General features: G+C 43.2%; 1 protein-coding gene across 1 annotated transcript in view; it reads right to left on the bottom strand.

Moving 5' to 3' along the window:
• NCOR2 (nuclear receptor corepressor 2) overlaps positions 1 to 19917 on the bottom strand; it is a 432386-nt gene that overhangs the window by 10547 nt on the left and 401922 nt on the right. Inside the window, exons 39-44 of the mRNA XM_018557336.1 lie at positions 14766 to 14917; positions 12965 to 13095; positions 12088 to 12272; positions 11435 to 11584; positions 7412 to 7557; positions 6631 to 6684 (exon numbers count right to left, since the gene is read on the bottom strand). Coding sequence (XP_018412838.1) covers positions 6631 to 6684; positions 7412 to 7557; positions 11435 to 11584; positions 12088 to 12272; positions 12965 to 13095; positions 14766 to 14917 — 818 coding nt within the window. The remainder of the gene's footprint in view (positions 1 to 6630; positions 6685 to 7411; positions 7558 to 11434; positions 11585 to 12087; positions 12273 to 12964; positions 13096 to 14765; positions 14918 to 19917) is intronic.

The following is a 19917-nucleotide window of genomic DNA, read 5'->3' on the forward strand; positions in this document are numbered from 1 at the left end:
CCCCCCACACATAAAATATCACCAGTATACTCAATGAACTGTGAAAATATGCATTTCTTGGCTGAATGAAGAAACTTCTAGAATTTTAGAAGACTTTTAGAATTTTAGGACTGTCAAAAAGAGAACACCAGTATACTTGAACTCGAGAAAACCTGTGCTCATTGGCTCACTGGAGAGGCCTCCTGGATTTCACTATCTGGCTTGAATCTACCAGCAGCTAATAGTAGAAAATGTTTCCAGAATAACAGAAAACAGCAGAGCTAAAGGAAACAAACATCTATTCTCCTGAGAACTATAAGCGCAGGTGTGAAGCGGAAGGAGTTATAGCCTCAAGGGGAGCTGGCATTCAGTTTTTTCTCTAGTGTCCATTTCTCCTGTGGATGGCAGTACAACCCTAGGTTGCTTATTTCTCATCAAGCTGTGTCTCTCAGTACACGAAATGTTGGCTAAAGAAGGCTTATATGACCTGTTCTGTTCCTCGGTTTTTAAATTCTCCATCTTAAGCATACTGACAATGGATCGTGGAAATATTAAAAGAGATGAAGGGAAATAGGATTTTTGACTTACCAGTAAAATCAATTTCTTGGAGTACAGTACAGGACACAGGCAGATTTAGAATTGACTGGAAAAATGCAGGTATCAACAGGTGATTGCACATTGGTAAGAGCGGTGAGGACCCACATAAAACCCCTCTAACACCCAAAAATCCTTAAAGATATCCCTGATAGGTTCAAAGAGAGCTTGTTATAGAGATAAAAGCACCAGATTGAGATCCCACAGCATCACTGGAGGTCATCAAGGAGGAACCTCATGTGTGACCCCCTGCATAAAGGCCACTGGAAATAGATGGCCAAGACCGATATTTGTTCCTTGGTAGTACTCAGGGTCAGGCACTAATGCAACCCTGATTGGAGAAAGGCCAAAATTTGTCCAGGAAATACTTCTCAGGATGAAACTTCAGCTGTTAGCACCAGACAAGGAAGCCCTTCAGGTACTACAGTATACCTTGGGGGAGGTGGACTTTCTAGCCTGCAAGAGTGCAGGAATAACTAAGTCAGAGAGACCTCTAGCCCTCAGGACCTGGACTTCAACATGCAAGTTATCAAATCCAGCGACCGAGAAGCAACCACAGGGAGTCTGCCAGCATCCGAAGAATGTCGATATACCATACTCTTCTGGGCCAGTTATGAACTATGGGAATCACTGAGATGACCTCCTCCTCAATCTTGTGAAGCAGACAAGGAAGGATCTTCAAGGGAGGAAGGACATAGATCAGGAAGAATTGATCCCACAGGGTTACCAGAACATCCAACAAGAAGGTTCATAGATCCCTGGACCAGGATACAAACCTATCCAGCTTGCAGTTTAATCTGGATGCCAGGAGATCCATGTCTGGTTCTCCCCAGTGGCAGCAAATCTCCTGAAACACATCGGGCTGTAGAGATCATTCTCCTGAGTCCAACCGCTGCCGACTTTGAAAGTCCATCTGTCAATTGTTCACTCCTGGAATCTGCACAGTGGTCAAGGCCAGGAAATGAAGTTCTTCCCAGGCCATCTCTTTGAGCCGCACAACTTCTTGAGGGTTGATGTACACTACGGCTGTGGTATTGTCGGGCTGCACCCTCACTGGCTGCTTTTGAAGGTGACCTGTTAAGTGCTGAAGGAAAATGTCGAATCGCTCCCTGCTCCAGAACACTGATTGATTGTCCTGATTCTATTGCCGACCATGTCCCCTCTACAGTCGAGGTCCTGAGGACACCTCCCCATCCCAACAGGCTGACATCCATCGTCAGAACAGTGCCATGAAGTGGAAGGAAGGACCTCCCTGTTTCAATGCCAGATTAGAGATCCACCAGAGCAACAAGAGTCCCGCCTTGGCTTAAGAACGATCGAGAAAGTGAGTGAGTTTGTTCCACGCGGCCAGAATGCTCAGCTGAAGTGCTCTGGAGTGGGACTGAGCATGTGGCACAGTCTTGAAGTAGGGCACCATAAGACCCAGGACCCACATGTAGAACCTCACTGGTTTTTGGCTTTTAGGGTCCTTACTTGCGAACATGGAGACAGAACCCTTACTAGGGGCAGAAACAACCAGGCTTGGTTTGTGTCCAGGAGAAGACCAAAGTATTCTAGACAGTAAATGGAATCCAATGTCGATTTCTAGAGGTTGAGAACCCATCTTAAATGCTGCAGTGTTTCAATTGTCCTGTGGATCGCTGTCCACAGAGTCAGTTCCCACTGGGCCTTCAACAGAAGTCTGTCCAAATTTCCCATAATGTGGATACACTGAGAGGCCAATAGTGCAAGGACAGGAGATAACACCTTTGTGAATACCTATAGGGTCATAGAAAAAGCTAAAGGTAAGTGCCACAAACTGGAAATATCCTTCTCCCCAAGACAAAACACAGAAAGATTCAATGCAGAGGAAAAATGGGACATGTAGGAAGGCATCCTTGATATCCACAAAAGCAAGAAAATCTCCCTCTTGAATAGAGGCAATCACTGTCTGTGCCAATCAAAACTCATGGATCAGCAGAAACTTGTTAAGAAACTTTAAGTTCAGGTTTTGGGAGTAAAACCCCTGGAACCTCTCCTCCTGAGGGACATGCACACTGACTCCTGATGTCAGCAAAATGCAGCAAGGCTCTCTGTAGAGCACCTTTCCACTGAGGAAAGGAGGGCAGATTGGAATGCATAAATCAAGGAGGGGGTGTAGGACAAAAAAACTCTAATTTGTAACCCCCTAACTATCGAGTGTACGCACAAATACTCAACATCTCAAATCGAAATGGCAGCAAAGGCCAACAGATGTCCCTCACTTGCAAAAGTAGGGGCACTTACACCCCCTGTCAGGGTTTCTTACCCTGCCTTGTCCAGTTGCTTACAGCAAAGCTGGGCGTTTTCGCACACTGTCGTTGCTCTTTGGCACCCTCTTATGTCCGCACACATCATCACTCTGCTGCACTGCTTAGACGCCTGGATCATTCCTGTCTCGCAGTAATGTAGGCACCAGGTCACTATACACTGAGTGGCCAGATTATTATGACCACCCCATCAGTACTTCGTTGGGCCACGAGATAACTCCACGAGATGTTGAAAGGTGATGCGAGGAATCTGACACTGCACTGTTGCCCTTCTGTTGTCTTGTACCAGTCTTGCCACTCTCCGTTCTGCCCTAACATTGACGAGTCGCTGACGGCCACAATTCGCACGTTCAGACCCAGATTTTCGGCTGACAGTCCAGTCTTTAAACACTTTACCAACAGCTGCTCTTGAACATTTAACGAAATTCTGCTGTTTTGCTGATACTCGCTCCATGGCTTGAGCGCCAACAATCATCCCACGTTCAAAGGCTGTTAAATCGCGTTGTCTACCCATATCTTCAGAAAAAAATCACTTCTACTGTCGTGGTAAAGAACCTGATTCCCTATTTATAATGGCCTGGCCCTCTAGAAACTTCAGCGCAAAATTATAGCTAATTTGCCAACAAACGTCAGGTGGTTATAAAAATCTGGCCACTCAGTGTATAACCTTCACCTTGTGCATTCAGTCTCCACCCTTGTGTTTGTTCTGATCAAACAAGTGTGCTGCTGCCCGATTACCATGTATGATCCTGGTTCTGGCTGACTGATCGCCTGGTTCCTGACTTCGGCTTTGTTTCAGTTCATCCTGCTCTCCATGCTCTTCAACCTGGCTTGGTTGACTACCCGGTACAGGCGACGTCCTGGACTTTCTCTTTTGTTTTTGCCATTTATCTTTATTTATTTTATCTGTTTTCAATAAACTCATTTAATTTTTTCTGTCTGGTTTCTTAGGTTCCCTAACACTCCCTTATTGTGAGGAGGTCTTGGTTGCCGTTTTGGAAAGCTCTGGGTTCAGGGCTTTGCGTATGAACTGGAATCCAGGTTTTCCCTTAGAGGTGGAATTACCTGTAAGGAACTATTTCTAAGAACTCTTTCTGAGCAAAGCTGAGTAAGACTCACTGGGAGGAACCATATGTTTCTTCTTGCTGGGTTAGAGAGTTCTCTTATTACCAGTAAACTTCTTGATGAAGATATGCAAGTCTTCTCCAAAAAGACGCTCTTCTGCGAAAGGAATGCTCTCCAGATGTTTCTTGCAAGCCGGTTTTGCTGAGCAATACTTAAAGGAGAACTACGAGGTGAGTGAAAATCACTCAACCTCATAGTTCGAGCGACGTGTGACAATGAAACTGTCACAGGTCGGATCAATAGATCGGAAAGTGAGCAAATGCAAACCGTCGCTCGCTCACTTCTCGATCTCCCTGCAGAGAGCGGCGAACGTCAGTCACCGCTCCCCGCAGGGATTCCCCCCTCCCCGCTCCGATCCTCCAGCTGACTGGAGGAATGGACGGGGGAGGGACGTCCACAGCTGGCTCTGCCGGTAGATAGGCAGAGCCAGCTGCCATTCACAGCTGGGTGGATCTCGACAGCATTGTCAGGATCCGTCACGGCTGTGGTGGTCACAGTATACCTCGAGCTGTAGCTTGCGATATACTGAGCTTTGGGTCACTGGAGGAGGTTAGTATATGTCCTCCCATGAACCTAAACAGAACTATGGGGAAAAACACTTACCCCACAGTTCTCTTTTAAGTCACATTTGCTTATGCATCTGTATGAAAAGGAGTCCCAATCTAGAAAGTTGACAAAATATGTCATCTAAGCCATACATGTAGTAGTGAAGAGCCGCTGGCAGAAGTTCCAATTGACTTAGGACCGCAGGGTCTGAGGCCATGGACCTAGGATCACGTGCCATGCATTTAGTCCAGACCACCAGGGTCTGACATACCTCCATAGAAGCCACTGCCAGCTGTAGGGTAGCCCCAAAAAGGCAAAGTAGGCCTCTAACAACCCTTCAAGGTGCTTATCTACCGTATCCTTAAAGGCTGCCACATTCTCCACTGGTACAGTCAGGGATTTGTTAAGGCATGAGATACCTGCATCCACCTCTGGCACCACCCACTTTTTGAGGATTTTTTCCTAAAGGGGCACTGCTGTGCAAATCATTTAAAAGGAACAAATACTTTTTCAGGATGCTGCCAACCTGCATAGTGCACCTCCTTTACCTGGCAGTGTGTTGGGAAGAGCTTAGTGGGCTTCTTATTCTTATGGGAACCCATACTGATGACCCCTTGGCCAGTGTACAAACATCTGATGATACTTGCGTATTACCCAGTTGTCTCTGAATCTATGTGTGTTCTCTACAGCAGTGGTTCTCAACCTGTGTAACCTCAGGACCCACATTTGTTCCTGGTCATTAAGTCGCACTGCACTGCGTGCATTGCTTGTACAACTCCCTTGCGTGCCCTGTAGAGGTGCTGGGAGCCAAAATTTGATGTCACCATGGCACCTCTATAGGACATGTGAGGAAGCTGTAACCAATGCACGTATAGATGAAGCTCCCTCAGGGCCATAGCCCAATCCCATCCCACCTCAAGCAGACACTCAGCGCCGGGCAGCATATTTTGAATGGCTGCTTAGCGCAAGAACTGACAGTGCTGTGCTAGGGGGAGCAAGACGAGCATCTCACCTAGAAAGGTGGAAGGCATGCTGCGACCCACTAAAAACGCAGTGGTGACCCACTTTTGGGTCACGACCCTCCAGTTGAGAACCAAGGCTCTACAGTATGATCAAGACATACAGTTTTAGGGCAATGTGGTAGATTTATTCCATGCTTGCTGCAACCGATCAGGCGTTATCTTTTAACCCACACAAGAGACAGTCACAATCAGGTTAACATTGGCAGCAATTACATTCTCCTTTTTCCTTAATCAAATAAAATATAGCTTTTCAAACTTTCCTTTTTCCATTTTATAACAGCTGCTTTTGTTTGTGGCTGCTTGAAGCCAGGAAGAGGGTGCTGGGGTCTGATCTGTACACAGATACTGATGTGTACCACTTTCTATCCAACAATCCAGTTAGTGTTAACCAAATGAGTAATCTTAGCATCCAAAAAAAATGGCTGTGGAAGTTTAGATGGGGCATCAAATACTGCTCAGGCTTAATGGGGCATCAAATACTGTTCAGGCTTAAAGAATGCTAGCATCCTGACACAAGTGAGCTTTAAGAGAACTAAGAGAGTGAATTACACTTATCCCTATAGAGCCAACATGCGACGCTGAAACTGTCACACGTCGGCTCTATTGATTGGGAAGGGAGAAAAAACATACCACTGATCTGTCACTTGTCGATCATCTCCCTGCAGAGAGGGGTGACTGTCAGCCAGTGCTCCCCCCGCAGGGATTCCCCTCTCCTCCAGTGCTGACTAGAGAAACAGACTGCAGAGGGGGCGGGCATAGCTGGCTAGAGAGGCAGAGCCAGCTGTCAATCAGCCAGCTGGGTGGGTCTGGGCAGTATTGGCAGAATCCGTCCTGTCTGCGACGCTCTCAGCATATAGCGGGCAATAGCCCACTATATGCTGAGTTTTGGGTCACGAGAGGATCCAGTATATGTCCTCCCGTGACCCTGAGTAGAACTATGGGCAAAAAAGGTTGCCCCATAGTGCTCCTTTAATAATACAGCTGATGAACTAATAAGTGATATGGGCACAAGTGCGACAATCAGATCTAATCATTTCAGAATAACTGGCTAGTAAAAGAATAAATAAATGTACTACCTGATCCTGTAATTGCTGGCATGTTAAATATTTCTGTTCCCGGTTGTCCAATGTCTGAAAAGTTAATTAAAAAAAACACAAATCTAAATCACAGTAAAATAAAAAGCATTTGTATCACTTAATTTACAAAACATCACGAAAAAAATCAAACATCGGGGTTCATTTAATAAAACACTGCAAATAGCCAGAGCAGAGAAAAATATATCACGTCTCCTGTTCATCCAAGAAACTTTTTTTCCCATCGCTAAACTTCAGAAAATCAATTTACCAGTAAATCTAGTTTAAAACTTGTTTTGTTTAATCACCTTAACTGCATCTGAAAGATTTTTTGTTCCCTGCCAGAAAACAGTCCCACAGGAATTGAGCCTAGCAAGCATATCAGATGAACCATTAGTCCCATAGATCAGACAGCATTTCGCTGCCTTTCAACATCAGATGTGCTGGTGGTGTAAAACTGTAGATCACTTCAGAGTGCTGAAAGATGATGTGGTTGTAGTGTCCCGTGATGATGATGACACAGCACTGCCTGTCAGTTCAGCTAACAGGTGAACTGAACAAAATACATTTTAGCAGTGAAAAGTACACCTTAAAAATACAGAACCTTTATAGTATACCTTTATTGCGGCATGCTGTGCCCTGGCAACATAGCAGGTAAAATCTCAAAAGACAGCAGACTTGTAAAGGAGCAAGCCTATCTGACTTTGCCCCAAAACAAATTTTCAAACCCCCCCAAAAAGCTAAACTTCTTCCATGTGAAAAAACAAAATGTGGAAACTCTTACTATACTCTGGCTCATTCCTGTTGGCTGTACTAAGCTTTTTAATGATTTCTTGTTTCTTGGATTTAACCATAGCAGAGGTGCTCTCAGTCAGCTTACTGAAGAACGCCGGGGGTTGAGCGCTGTTCCCTGGGGATTTCGAACCCATTCTGTGGAGAAAGACAACTCAGGTTATAAAACCATTATAAAACCTAAATGACAAGTTTCTAGCAATTATAGGTTACTTGAAAAGGCAGTCCACCCTAAGCTGATATTTCAGTTAAAAGCCCTCTAAAAATGTTTAAAAACTTTCAAATGACTGCACTTAGTATGTGGGAAAACTACTGAAGAACCCTTTGGCACAATACATAAGTATAAATCTGAACTCTGGAGGGTAATTACAGCAATGTGTACCTTAGGAACCCCATATTAAGTGCAGAAAAAGAGAGTTATGGAGTCGTTTGCAAAAGAAGGGCCTGCCACTTTGATGTTGCAGCAGGCTTTTGTGGGACTGCCAATCCCAGCAATCCAATATGCAGGGACAAGGCTGGTTTGAACTGAACTGTCTTATGTTTGCACATGTAAGTATAAAGGTATAAAAGGCTACACTTTGGCCACATCCTCCCAACTTCTTATACTGATGTTACCCTCTAGATACACCACTGGCAACATTCTAATATTCTATAAACAAAGACACTGGGACATTCTCCTATACCTCTTCAGTTCTTTCAAAGTGAGAATTTATACCTAAGAGCAGGCCTTCCGCCATCAAGAAAAAGTAAAGCATTTTTCATTTTTGTCCATTGAGAGAAAAAGGAATTCTGAACCATTTGGGTTATATTGCTGCCACGTACTGGATATTGGGACACTGTCAAACAGAAACAAATGTTGAAGGTCAGCTTCTCGTCTAACCCTGCCTCTAACCATCATGTTTCAGTTTTTTGCTAGTGTCGTAGGAGGTTGTATGCTTTTTTTCTCAGATAAAAAGTAATTGCAGTATTTACTAGCTTTTTTTTTTCTTCATACACCACTAATCTTTTTCTTCTTTTGTAATTTCATTCAAGACTTCCACACCACTGCTGGAGCTAGTCATTACATATCTTGATTGACGCATCCTCATCATGAGCTTTAGAGGGCATACCTGGACTCTACTGGCCTGAAAGAAAGGGGGGTATGCTAGAATATGGCCTCCAGGCACTTTCCAGACCTGAGTGTAATAGGAAAGTTATCAGTGGATCACTTTTTGGGTTAAGAGCAGTGGCACAGCCTTGGGCCCCATTCACACGTAGCGATTTCCGGCGTGATATCGCGCATTTGTGCCACGCGATATCGCGAGAAGTCGCCGGCTAATGATATTCAATGGAGCTGTCTTAGCTCCATGTCGCTCATCGCGGTCGCAAGTCGCTTCTACAGGACCCTTTTTTCGGCAGATTTTGCTTTTTTCTAATGGAGCCCGACGGAGAAGGTCGCGCTATCGTCGCTGGAACGTCGCCCCGAAAAGCGATATCCCGGCCGCTGCAAAAGGTATGTCGCTACGTGTGAATGGGGCCTTAGGCAAAACCCTATCTCCAAAGACCTACTCTGTGAGTAGGCCTATGAACATGCCAAGTCTAGTCTGGAATGTGACCTTCAGGCACTAGACACTGCATTGTGGAACTTTTCACAGGTGATAAGGTGATCGTTCCTAGCTCTCTGGCTAAGGTCCCTCCTACTAGTGCCACAGCTGTGGACACTTCGCTGGATCAGAGAGGCTCAGATGTCTTGTGCACAGGTTTGCTTGTCCTACTGTTTTCTGGTGTTGCTGCACCAGTATAGGGTGGTTGTCTTCCCACTCCTGTCTATTTTGGGGTACTTCTTGTAACCTTTTCCCCCTTTGTCAGTTTTCAGACTTAAGGGGGTTTCATTGGGGTTATCTTCAACCCATTCAACCCTTGACTATCCCCTTGAGGTATTATGATACATACAGTAGTTCTCTACCTTCGTTATCTCATACAAGATTGGAAGGCTATCCTAAACATCCCTACTCCTTCTTGGATCCTCTTTTCCCTGTTTCTGAAGTGTAAGACTTGGGCTTTTTGCCATCTTTAGACCAGCTGGTCTTACTTTATAGACCTGTTCACTGTTACCTTGAGAATCTGTTGATAAGCTGGGAAACCCTCAGTTTTCCCTTTGTTGACTATTCCTGTTGTTGGTCTGGTCTCCCTATTTGGATAGCTATATCACTTCTCCTGTTGGTGGTTGCTTTGGCTCACAGCTTCTACTGGTGAGGAATTAGTGTCCTTGAAGGCAGCAATTCTCTTTGGAAAGTTCCCATGTCCTGTAGGGAACTTCACTTCTTCTGGTTCAGATGCAGGCTTTGGTCCTTTTGGTTACGGCAGAAGGCTCCATGTTAAAATTGGCGGCAGCTGTTGCCCACCCCTTAGATCAGGGATGTCCAAACTCCGGCCCTCCAGCTGTGGTGAAACTACAAATCCCATGAAGCATCTCTCTCCGGGAGTCATGTCTGTGGCTGTGAGAATCTTGCAAAGCCTCATGGGATTCATTGTTCCACCACAGCTGGAGGGCCGCAGTTTGGACATCCCTGCCTCAGATGGACTCCTTTTGAAGTCCCAATTGTTTCTGCATTCCTGACTGGAATGACTGAAATTAATGCATGACTGTTAGAAGCGGGATAATGCAGGGGCTGGCCCTCAATATTTTTTTCTGTTGTGTTCCAAACCAGCAGCACATGACCCAACTGTTTCAGAATTCCTAAATTCCTGTGTCCCTCAAAGGGCTTCAAGAAAAAGATTTTACAGTAAGTAGAGATATGTTATTTTTATGTGAATATCATTATGTTTTTGTATTACTGTAAAACTATTTACCTTACCATTTGAGTCCCATTCATCATTTTAAAACAGCACAGGGATAGCGGATATTTGCCCCATCTCCCTTTTTAAAACAGCAGTACCTGCAGGTCTAAGGCTGGAACTACCAGGGATAAGGCTAGAACCCTGCATATATCACAATGTAGCGTTGAAAGAAAAATATTTTTTTTTTCTAATTTGTTTATTTATTTCAAATAAAAACCAAGGAAATAATTTGTTTCCAAATTATTATACAGGATTTATAAACTTAAAGCCCCATCTGTCCCAACAAAAACTATGTATAATAAGTTAAAGTACAACTACAAAACCTAAAAGCTATAACTGCAACCAAAACACCACTAAAACGAGAAAACCACTTTAGGAGATATGACATTTAGGGAACAACTAAAAATTACATAAGCATTTACTATGTTTTTACACGTCAGTTTTGTCATGGTATCTGGCAGGACCAGTCCATGTTATACATCTGCTGCTAGTATATCGGTTCTTCGCTGTGACATGTGTGAATGATACGGTATGCCAGTACATACATGCATGCATACATGAGCAACGTTTGTGAGTAGTTTTTATCTTTTTACTATTAAATAAATTCAAAGTCACTGTCCTTTTTGTTTGTTTTAAATGTATTTGGAGATTTCCCTGTCAGATGTGCTCTGCTGCCTCCCTCCAAGAAGACCATTTTGTTTGAAGAGAGTGATGGCACACTGTCAGCGCTGACTATTATATGTATATGATGTTGATGGTCAGGTCTATGTCTACTATATTCAGTCCTCTTGGAAACACAAATATGTTTGAAATCTAATGATACAGAAGCACATAATATAGATTTTGTTTGCTTCTAGCAGGTCTTGGAATAAAGAAAGCAGTTTAATTTTTAAATAAAGAATCATAATTATTTGAGGCAAAGGCAACATTGTCGTATTATACCAATTTAGTTGTTATTTCATTATAGAAGCAAGTTATCTATTTCAATACATGCGATTATATGCACGAGCATTAGACCCACCCATATTCTGCAATTATTGATAAATGGCTATCTCCCATTAGTAGTTGCTACTCTACAGTATGCAATTAGCAGAGGATAGTTTCATCAAAAGGCAGCTAGAAAAGCAATTGGAGGGCAGAGTTTGACTGGATATTAATGGGAAAAAAAGGCTGGCATGCTTTAAGAGTGCATTACCTTGGTTCTGTTTGCTCTCCCTCTCTATATAAAGTGGGATATGTGGAACTTCTAGTATACTCTGGCTGTCCCATGCCATCTGGTGGAGAAATAGGGTCGATACCATCTTCTGATCCACTCAGCGCAGAAACTTTGTTTTGATCTGGTGATCTAAGGATCAACGAAGCTTAGATTCATCTACTGTTCAAAGGAGTTTTAAAATAGCTTTTCTACTTACAAATAGAAAGTGGAAGACCTGTTGGTACATTCACTTGGTTACCTGTTTGAATAGTGCTCTGAACATGGTTGATAAAAAGGGTTCATGAAACTGTTAAAAGGAGCAGCTTCAAGCACTAGTAGCCTTAGAGTAATTCAAACAGATGATCGGCGGCAGCAAAATTCCATCCTGACAGCAGCAGGGGTGATATACCTCAGATTTTTCACTTTCTATTTAAAAGTTGAAAACATGCAAACTACACTTAACAGGGTCCAATTACAATGCTTCAAGAAAAAAACAACAGCTTGAACACTCATGTGAGCATATTAAAGAGAGGTAACACTATTACTGTTTTTAAAGATAATACCCTCTTTTAGTAGATGGCAACTATAACCGTAGTCTTTCCTGCAAGCTCTGCTTTTATCCTGGAGCTACCTTCTCTTTAGGATCCACTCACCTTTTTTCTCCACTGCATCCTGGAGATGCTCTTGAAGTCTGACCTGCTTCTTGTTGTTGAAGGACAGTGTCAGTGGGGTTCTGCCTTAGATCCAGCACAGGGCAGCCGGCATAATACAATGGTGCTGAGACTTGTTGGTGTAGCTGCTGTGGATGGTGCCGTGTATAATCCTGTGTAATAACCTCCTGAATTAAAACACATGAAGTATTTAGCTTATGACATGCAACTCGATGTCATCTTAATTATCAATACAGGAACATCTTCATATAATAATACAGCAAAACATTAATTTCTTACATTCTTCTGAATGTTGCACTACACACCTTCAAGATTTTAAGTCGTACAACCTCTAGTTTATGCTCCATAGGAATATATAGAGAAAGCAGAGGCAAGTGGCACATGAGGCCCTCCCAAATACTCACCTGGGCTCATCACACATTAATGGGATAGAGAAAGCAATATCATATGTTATTTTACAGTAACCAATTACAGATCAGTTTCAGCTAGTATAACTATACAAGGCTGTTATAAACCTGTATGAAGTTGCTGGTTATGGGTCTAGTTTCCTCTTCCATCCATCACTGAATGTGTATGTGGTAGAATAATCTGTATTGATGGACAGTACAATATGTACTCTTCACCTTTTATTTTGATTTGTAACTCATCATAATAATAATAAACTTGTGACGGCTGTCCACATGCAGCCTATCACTCTACTTGCAGGTGCTTCACATTAGGCTGCAGACAAGGGGAAAGTTTCACTATTTTAAAAACCTTCTTTGAAGGACCAATGGAAAAAGTCTGCATCTCCCATGAGCACCTCGGGTGTAGGCTTGCTTTGCTTTCCTCAATATAACAATGAAAAGGTAACACATACACTAATATGCTGAGCTAGGGTGACTACACGTTGACTTTTCATATGAGACCCAGACTGTGGTGTGTGACACGGGGACTGCTGGCCATCACTTTTCTGCCGCAGATGTCCTTCTGATACATGCTTCGCAGACACTGTTTGGAAAAAAAAAAGATGCAGAAATTGTTTTACTATAACATATATAGCAGCATATTTATATTGTATCTTCTTCCTGGTCTCGCAAGACTGTCTGATTATTTCCCACAAAAATGACCATATTATTCCGGTAGTAATTAGATTTAATAAGCTGAAGGAAAATCAGCAAAAACCTTTTAAAAATGACTCTGCTGTGTATGTTTTGCTACCTCTTGTGGTAGGTAATTCAAAAATTTGACTCACTGTTACTTTAAAGAACCCCTTCCTATATGGATGGTAAAAAAGTTGATCTGACAAATGTTTATAGTAACTGTTGATATATTTACACATATTAATTAGAACTCTTTTTTTTATAGCAAACTAAGGATGACTAGTTTTACTAATTGTTTATTTTAAGTGAGACATTCCATTCCATTTACTTGAGTGTCTTTGTTCCCCCGTTTGTCCTTTTCACTTGATAGTGCCCAGCCTTGTAGTTCATTTTCTAGATCTGGCATTACAAGTGACTTTAAGGCCAAATTTACAGGTGAGTATTATACTCACAGCACAAGTTTTACCTTCCCTTGGAAATATCCTAAGACTGTATATGCTTTTTTAAGCTGCTACATGGGTTTTAGTGGGGTTCCTAGCCTTCTTAGTAATGATAAGTCGTCCTTTAATCACACACTACTGGACCAAGCTGCTTTCTATTTAATGCACTGGGACTGATGCCTTTAGCACTGCCTATGTGCATAAGCTTAAATTTATCAACAAATGTATGTTTAGCCAAAACTTTGTTTTTTTTTTCAAAGTGGACTGTTCAGTTGTTGGAGATTTTCCTTCACTTTCTACTTGGTGAATCCATTGTCACCAGGACAGTAAGTGAATGGAAATCTCTCTATTAGAGCCCGAGTTAGCTGTAAAAACCTGACAGGGGTTCCTATAATTCTTCATGCTATTCAAAACTAAAAATTAAAGTGTATATGCAGCAAAAAAGAAATAAATAATTACTTATTTATAATTATTAAGCCTCTAGTACAACAAGACTGGGGACACAGAGTGCTGATATACCCTCTATATCTGGCATCTGTGCTGAGATTTTGACAGCTTTGAGCCTGAAAGTGCTCAGAACTGAGCACCTCTGTGTTGGGAGGAGATCAGGAATGGATGCTTCTGATCTTCTCCACTTGGCCAGCATCCTGAGCACCCTCGGCCATTCTGAAGCTCCCTGCACTGGTCTAGGCTCTCAGCAGGGAGAGGTGAGCCAAGGTATCAGGAGGAGAGGGGGTGTCATATGTGAGCAGCATGTAGAGGTGATCAGGTGGCTGCATAATGAGAGTACAGTGCGGTAGAGCAATGGTTATACATCAAATTCCACACTCCATTCCCACCAAAGCAGTGTGTAGCTCCCTCCTGGAAATCAGAGAGATCTCCAAAGGGTGCTGCAGCTGCACACATAGAACATACTGTATATCAGTGCATGCCCTGTATGGGGTATTGTGAAGGGAGATAGTACACATATTGTGGGCAGGAAGGGGTTTAAAACCGGTCCGAGGTTCTAACCTTTTAGTATTCTATTCAAATATTCCAAAACAATATATAGTTTTGGCTGAAGTTCCATTTCATCATCAATAAATATATCTAGCTATACATTTGAATATAATGTGCAACATTCAATAGTTTCAGTCACCTTGTTTGTGTCGCGATTCATGCTCCATGCGTGCGTTGTCAGAGTCTTGCACAGATACCCGGCCTTGCTTCTCGTGAGACATGCGAGGAGAACTCATAAGAGGACTAACTGCATCATGTCTGTCAGGGCTGTACCCACTTGGATATCCTAATCAGATGCACAGAGGTTAATAAATCTTTCCATTCAGTACTACCTACCTACTATAATGCAGCTGTGCAAAATGTTCTCACTTTGGTGGCCAAGATTCCTGTAAAAATTGGAATCCATAAGGAGACTTCAATTATACTATGCTACCAGTATGTGAAACCAGAAGAGCTCACGGCAAAAGGCCTTGGTGCCCTGGCAGAGAAATTTTGTATATGACTAGACCTTTTCTTTAGGTCATGGTTTACTGAGGATACCAACAGGTACAAATGTAACTAACTGATATTAATAGCTGTAAAGAATCATGGCAGATCTGCAGCATTGCCAGTTGTCATTACCTGTGACAAAATCATGGCAGGAGACATCATCTCTTGTAGGCGTCATTAGCTGCTGCATGTAGAGGTGTTACCTCTTAGCAGACAAGAGTCAGCAAAGACATACATCTCAACTTTCTGAGATGGGAAAGAGAGACACATTACAGCAGGGACGTATCCCCATTACACAGTCAATGGAGAGTTATAAAGTACTTTTCACCACTACAGTTGCTTTATAGCAGGGGTGCCCATTAGGTTGATCGCGCAGAAATCACTGGTAGATCGCGATGCCCCGTACTCCCGCCTAGGGGCTTCTCCTCTGGATCCCCGCTGCTCTCCCCATCTGTATGCAGCGAGGATACAAGGAGAAGTGAAGGAAGCGCTGCAGCTGGCGGCGGAGTGGTGGAGGAGGGAGACGCTATCACATAAGTAAAGGTGGCCATACACTTTACAACCATCGCAAGACCTTAGTCTTGCGATGGTTGTAAAGAAATTCTCGTACGAGAAAGGTACAGTGTATGGGCACCTTAAGGCTGAGCAGCGAGGGGAGAGAGAGAGACGCTTGGCCAGGTCTGACAGCCGGCGGCTCTCTTTCTCCTCACTGCTTGGCCATGCTGCTCTGACAGCGGCTCCCTCCACTTTCCTTCACTCCTCCTCGGATCTCCCGCTGCCTCTGCCCGGAATTATTTATAATAAAAACTATAAAAGGTGGGAAAAAAGTAATTTTCAGTTTCGGCCTGGCAAATTCTGCTGCGGGCGGTGTGTTGCAGTGCCATTTATTTCAATGGCTCCCTAAACACGCCTCCCACCCACAGTGTGATCGCCCGCACTGGAACGCATGGTACTGCAGTGCCGTGCGTTCCAGTGCAGTGCGATTGCAAAAAATTGTGCTTGTAGTTTTACTCTGAAGTAAACTTTATGTTTGTAACACTCCATTAGTGTATTTTATTTAAATTAAGGATTGTATTTTATTTATCTATTTTTATGCGATTAATCGAAAAATAATCAGCCAAATAATTGATTATGAAAATAATCATTAAATGCAGCCCTAAGTATTAGTGGTTAATACTTATATATTTTCATTATGGTAATGATGTTTCATTATGATAAGTCATTATGATGGTGCTGAATCTCCCTAAATTATGTACCACAATTTTCATGCAAACCTTTTCTTTTTATTAACCAGTTGACATCCGCGGTGTTAAACCCCCTTCCCATCCAGGCAATTTTTCAGTATTCAGCGCTGCAGTACTTTGACTGACATTTATTCCGTCATGCAACGCTGTACTGAAATGAATTTTATACCTTTTTTGGGGACAGATAGAGCTTTCTTTTGGTGGTATTTATTCACCACTGGGGGTTTTTATTTTTTTACTATATTAAGGAAAAATCCCCGAAATTTAAAAAAACAAAACAGTTTCCCCTATATTAAATGATAAAACATTTATTATTACCCAATTTTTTGGTAAAATATAAAAGACGGGGTCACGTCGGGTAAAAAGACAAACATGTCAAGCCTTAAAATTTCGTGCGCGTGCGAAACCTCAAAAACGATAATAATACCCAAAATTGCTGTTACCGCTCATCAGTTTAGTGTTATCAGTGATTGATGGCCCTAAAATGATTGCTCTCACTGCGACGTTCGCGGCGATATGTAACATGTGTAGCGCAATTGTAGTTTTTGCGCGCTGGGGCACTGAGCGCGTATTTACGTTTATAGGCGCGTAAACGTGACAGACGGCAAGTGGTTAAACGAATGACCTCTAATGTCCTGCCATTCTTTACCCAGTAAGAAAACAATTTTTAACTTTTATGAATAAAAAGGACTCTGGGAAAAACTATTCTTAACCCTGGTTGCAGGGCTACCCCCGCACTGCAAGGGTTAAGTGCTCATTTTCATCTAGGGTGTAAAATAAAAAGGCTTACAAGCCCCCCATGTGATAGCATCTTGGCAGTGACAGGTCCTCTTCAAGGTAATACTGGGTGTCCAAAAGACTCTTAGTATCACTTTTCCACCTTAAATTAGCTATTGAAGTGCAGATCGCACTTCAATAGCTTATTGCTCGGCTTCAGTAGCTGAGCAATTAAAGCTATGGAACCGGAAGTGATGTAAAGGTGGCCATACACTATACAACCATCGCAAGACCTTGGTTGTAAAGTGATTAAAAAAATGTACGATCTGCCCATCTTGGACAGGCAGATCGTACTCTCGATCATCGCAAGCCCGCCCCCCTGAGGGGCGGGCTTCCGATGACCGCAATGCTGAACGGGCAGTGTGCACACCGGCCCGTTCGGCATTTGTCTCCCGAGCACCGTTCAAACCAGCCGAAAATCGTACGATTCTCAGCTGGTTTTCTAACGTGCTCCTTAGACAAAAGACGTGCGACCGTACAGTAGAAACAGTCGCACATCCTCGTTCACACTGTTCGATTCTCGTACGATCGCGGGATTTCGGGCGATTCTCGTACGAGAATCGAGCAGTGTATGGGCACCTTTATCCTCATCGCTCCCATAGAGCAGGGAGGAGATCGGAGAACGCATGTTTGCCGCTCTCCTGCCCAGCTTCCCGCCGGCACCTGACATGCCGGGTCCCAGGCCCGCAGGAGGGGTAGTGGAGCACAGGAAACATGGCGGGGCTGTTGTGCGTGGGGAGCGGGCACTTTACCGGCGCATAGAAGTGATCTGCCAGCAGCTGAGCGGCCAGAATCACTCCCTTTGTAAAGCTGACAGTCGGCTTTACAAAAGGTAAACAGAGTAGCCGCCAGGAGTCTGTTTACAGGGCCGTGTTGCCAATGACCTACTATGGATGTCAGTGGACGCAAAGGGGTTAATACCACTTTAACCCCTGCAGTGCCTGGGTAGCTTCACTGCAAGGGTTAAGAATAATTTTTCTCAGAGATCTTCTTTAAAATCCATCAGTTGTTTTTTCCACTGTCTGTACCTCTGTGAGGAGGTTTCCATTCACTTCCTGTCAAAGAGACACAAAGGAAATCTTTTGAAACGGAAGGGAAATCGGTCAGCACACAATTAAAGACACACTGCTGTCTTCAAGAAATCATAATGAGTTGCTTGATTACATGCAGATATGTATATTCTGCTTTTAATCTACAATAGAAAAAAACTAATTGCTATAAAATCACCCATTTTAGTGAGTCCATTTTCTATTAATGTTATCACCTTATTCAAGGTACTTGGATGGTATAAGTATTCAAAGTCTAAAAGGTAAATTTATGTTTAAAAAAAAAAGACTTACATGTTTCATAGTAGCCTATTAGCAGACATTGCAACCATGATATGTTCTGCAGCTTAGACTCATTTCTGTAGAATTTGCTTTATACATACACTCATGCTGCAGTCTATAGGAAATCTTGTAGGTCCACACAAAAAGTGTACATTTTGCACAGCTGTTCACTTCCACAACTAGACAACCTTAGAACCAGAGCAGGCGATGTAGGGTACTGCTTGGCATGATTATAAGCTGTTGAATATTGCTGAAAAATGTCACAGTGAGGACACGCCACCAAGCCAAGCCACCCCAGGGTGACTGCAATCTGCCAGCAGTTAGACCCACAATCTGCATAAATAGGAGAGCAGCTAATCCTCTGGAGGCGATGGAATCACCAAATGCTGCAGCCTCTCCTGGGATCATCAGGACACAGGAGTTACTGCACTTTGGCTGAACCTTGTCTTATGATAATGACTTGCACAGGGGTTGGGGCTACCATCTGGGCCACATTTAGGAAACATTAAGGCTGTAGCAGCAGCATGCATCAGGTTGATTTTTTTTGCAAAATGGGAATGCTTAATGCAATGTATAATGACCTGGACCTGTAGGAGGTAACATAATAATAAGCCCTTAAACTGATAAATGGTTAAATAAACATGCAGCTGTGTAATATTGTAAGAATCACTGATCAGGAAGTATGGTAATACTCTTTCCTGGCTAACTTAAAACACAACTCCAAGCCTAATATTTATTAAATACACAAAGGCATGTGCATTCTTACTTGATCATAATTTCCTGTAAAACTGTAATAAAGACCAGTCGCTGCTGCTCTCTCCTTGTGCAGGGTGACTAAGGCCACTGAGGCCTGGTCTCGGGGCGGCAGGGAGCAGAGGAGGGACACATCCGCTGGGCGGGCAGTTTCTTTACATTCAGCCCTGCATTGGCCAAACAAGACTAAATGTAAAGCTGCTTGTTCATTTGTACAGCTGCTGTTTTTACAAATGATCTCGGCAATGTCACCGAGATCACTTGTATGCAGCCTGCAGGTCCGCCCCCCTCCATGGCCTGCCCCCACTTCACCTGGCTGCCCTCTGTCACCGTCGTGGTTTTCAGGGCCCCCCTGCTCTTCTGGGGGACCCGGGACCACGGCAAACACTTCAGGATGAAGAGTGGGGAGCAGAGCAGAGAACGTCCGTTCTCCACTCTGCTCCGTGTAAACAATGAGACGGAAGAGCTGCATCTGCCTCCCCATCTCAGCTGTCACAGGAGTTAAAGCACAGTGCTCTGCTAGAACTCCTGTATTGGAGGCGAAATGTTCCATAAAGAGAAAGCTATCACACAGGGGCTTGTTAGCTGCTGTGTGATAGCAATAAAGTGAAAAAAATAAAAATAAAATAAAAAAAATTAAAAATTGCTAAAAAGTAAAAAATTATAGAATAAATTAAAATCTTAAAAAACTAAGTAAAAA

Source organism: Nanorana parkeri, unplaced genomic scaffold, assembly GCF_000935625.1.
Source record: "Nanorana parkeri isolate BGI_ZX_2015 unplaced genomic scaffold, ASM93562v1 scaffold13, whole genome shotgun sequence".
Lineage (NCBI taxonomy): Eukaryota > Metazoa > Chordata > Amphibia > Anura > Dicroglossidae > Nanorana > Nanorana parkeri.